Here is a 2,365-nt window from a genome sequence, read left to right on the forward strand (position 1 = left end):
AAGAAAAAAAAAACACTACAACATTTAAATCATTCTTTACCCAGTCTGTAGTAAAAGGAGCTCCATTTGCCATCAAAATACGAACTTCATCATCTTGACCTGCTCGTGCGGCTTCTAAAAGCTTCTTTCCCAAATCTACCAGGGACATCTAAAAAAAATACAAATGAACTTAACATCAACATCTCCATTTATATGTTATGACATGACTTTCCCCTCCCCTTGTCTTTATTAAAAAGTCATTTCTCAATTATGCCTTCAAAAAGTTGTGGCATGGTTAATTTAAAACTACGTATCACACAAAAACAATTTATGTTTGGATTTTTGGAGTAGATGTCCCTTTATCAAAGGAGCCCTGGTGGCGCAGTGGTTAAAGCGATCGACTGCTAACTGAAACTCAGCAGTTCGAAACCACCAGCAGTGCCGTGGGAGAAAGATGTGGCAGTCTGCTTCTGCAGAGATTTACAGCCTTGGAAACCCTATGGGGTCGTTATGAGTCGGAATCGACTCAATGGCAGTAGGTTTTGTTTGGGTGACTTTATCATTAAGTTTTATACAGGATAAAAAATTCGTTTGAATTTTCTAAGAACAAAAAGAGATAAGTAGCAAAGAAAGGTAGAAGAGGTAAGTAGCAAAGAAAAGCTGGTCTAAAATTTAAACTTGGCAACTAATTGTTTTCACTGGAAGAGTTGCAGCAATAAAGTTTTTCACAAAAGTATACAGAAATAAGGTACAAGATATTGTTCTCTGTTATTGAGGCAAATTAAACTAAATCTACAATAACTTTTTTTGCCAAACGTGTTCAGAAATTTGAAATAAGTATTTCTCACCTTTGTACATGCAATGTACATTTATGTTCTTCCAGAAAAGAGTACAATTCACATTCCAAGAAAAAATTGAAAAGAGAGTCTAAGTATTACAAATAGAGTATGTGTCTCATTAAGAAGCTAGAAGGTGCCCACCAAGGGATGAACGGATAAACAAAATTTGGCAAATACATACAATGGAATACTACTCAATCAGTAAGAGAAATGAAGTCTTGATACATGCTACAATAAGGATAGAGCTTGAAGACATTACGTTGACTAAAATAAGTCAATTACAACAGGACAAATATTGCATGATCTCACTTATATAGAAAGACAAGAACAGGCAAACGTACAGAGTTTAAAGTTTCTTAGTAGTTACCAGGCGTGGGAGGAAAGAGGTAAGAGGAGATTATTGCTTACAGAGCAGTGAATTTCGGTTTACGGTGGTGGAAAAATCATATTAAGGGTAGGACTGCATAGCTGATTATTGTAAGTGCTATCAGTAAGCTGTATAACTGTAAAAAGTTGTGTGATAGATATATTTACGACCAAAAAAAAAAAAAAAAAAAAGAGTAGCTGCTGAGGCTGCTTATGTACACCCGAATACCTCAGTGGATTTGGTTCCTTGGTTTGGAGGGTTATGGTTTCATGAGGCATCTTAGTTAATTGGGCTAATAATGTGTTTAGTGCTTCTGCTCTACCTCCTAATTCACTGCATAGTGCTTAGGGTCTTAAAAGCTTGCAAGCAACCACCCAAGGCACAACAATTGTTCTCAATTCGCCTGGAACAACAGAGGAAGGAGGAGAGTCAGGAATAGGAGGAGGAAATGGATATGTGGCTAACTGCCTCCATGAACAACTGTCTCCTCTGCCATGAGACCAGAAGAACTGGATGGTGCCAGCAACCATTACTGAACACTGTGATCAAAGATTCTATAGAAGAATCTTGATCAAAACGGGGAAAATGCACCACAGAATTTCAAATTCTCATGGAATCCAGTCTTTCTGGAACCATGGAGACTGGATGAATGCTTAAAACTGAGATAATCTTTAAATCAAAAATATCCCCTGAAGTCTTCTTAAAAACAAACAATAGTTTAGCTTAACTAGTAAAGAATGCCTGCCTTAAGCATTGTGCTCTTTTAAGATCCATCTACATAGGATCAAACTGACAATACCAACTGAAGATTAGATAAGAACCTTAGGGGGCAGTGAGTTTATGTTAATGGGGGAGAAACAACTCAGAAAAGGAGGTTGAGAATGGTTGTATAACTAGAATAATGTAATGAATGTCACTGAATTATAAATGTAGAAACTTGAATTGGTGTATGTTTGTGCTGTGTATATTCTCAACAAAAAGTAATAAAAGAAGCTAGAAAAGTATATAACGTACCTTGAATTCAAGATACCTGAAAAAGCTAATCCCCAGCATACTGTATGCATGTGAGTGTGTGTGTGCACTGCGTAAGAAATATAGAAATATGTGTTATAAAAAGATCATCACAGGAGTACATAGCTGATAAAGATTTGAATGTATCCGAGATGTTCAGATACAAGGG

The 2,365-nt window shown here is 36.5% G+C and overlaps 1 protein-coding gene across 3 annotated transcripts in view; it reads right to left on the reverse strand.

Annotated features, from left to right (window-relative positions):
* GABPB1 (GA binding protein transcription factor subunit beta 1) overlaps positions 1-2,365 on the reverse strand; it is a 101,290-nt gene that overhangs the window by 52,269 nt on the left and 46,656 nt on the right. For all 3 annotated transcript variants that reach the window (XM_004386308.2, XM_004386307.2, XM_023740667.1), the window contains exon 2: positions 41-148. In XM_004386308.2, the coding sequence (XP_004386365.1) occupies positions 41-148 (108 nt within the window). The remainder of the gene's footprint in view (positions 1-40; positions 149-2,365) is intronic.

Source organism: Trichechus manatus, unplaced genomic scaffold (assembly GCF_000243295.1).
Source record: "Trichechus manatus latirostris isolate Lorelei unplaced genomic scaffold, TriManLat1.0 scaffold00161, whole genome shotgun sequence".
NCBI lineage: Eukaryota > Metazoa > Chordata > Mammalia > Sirenia > Trichechidae > Trichechus > Trichechus manatus.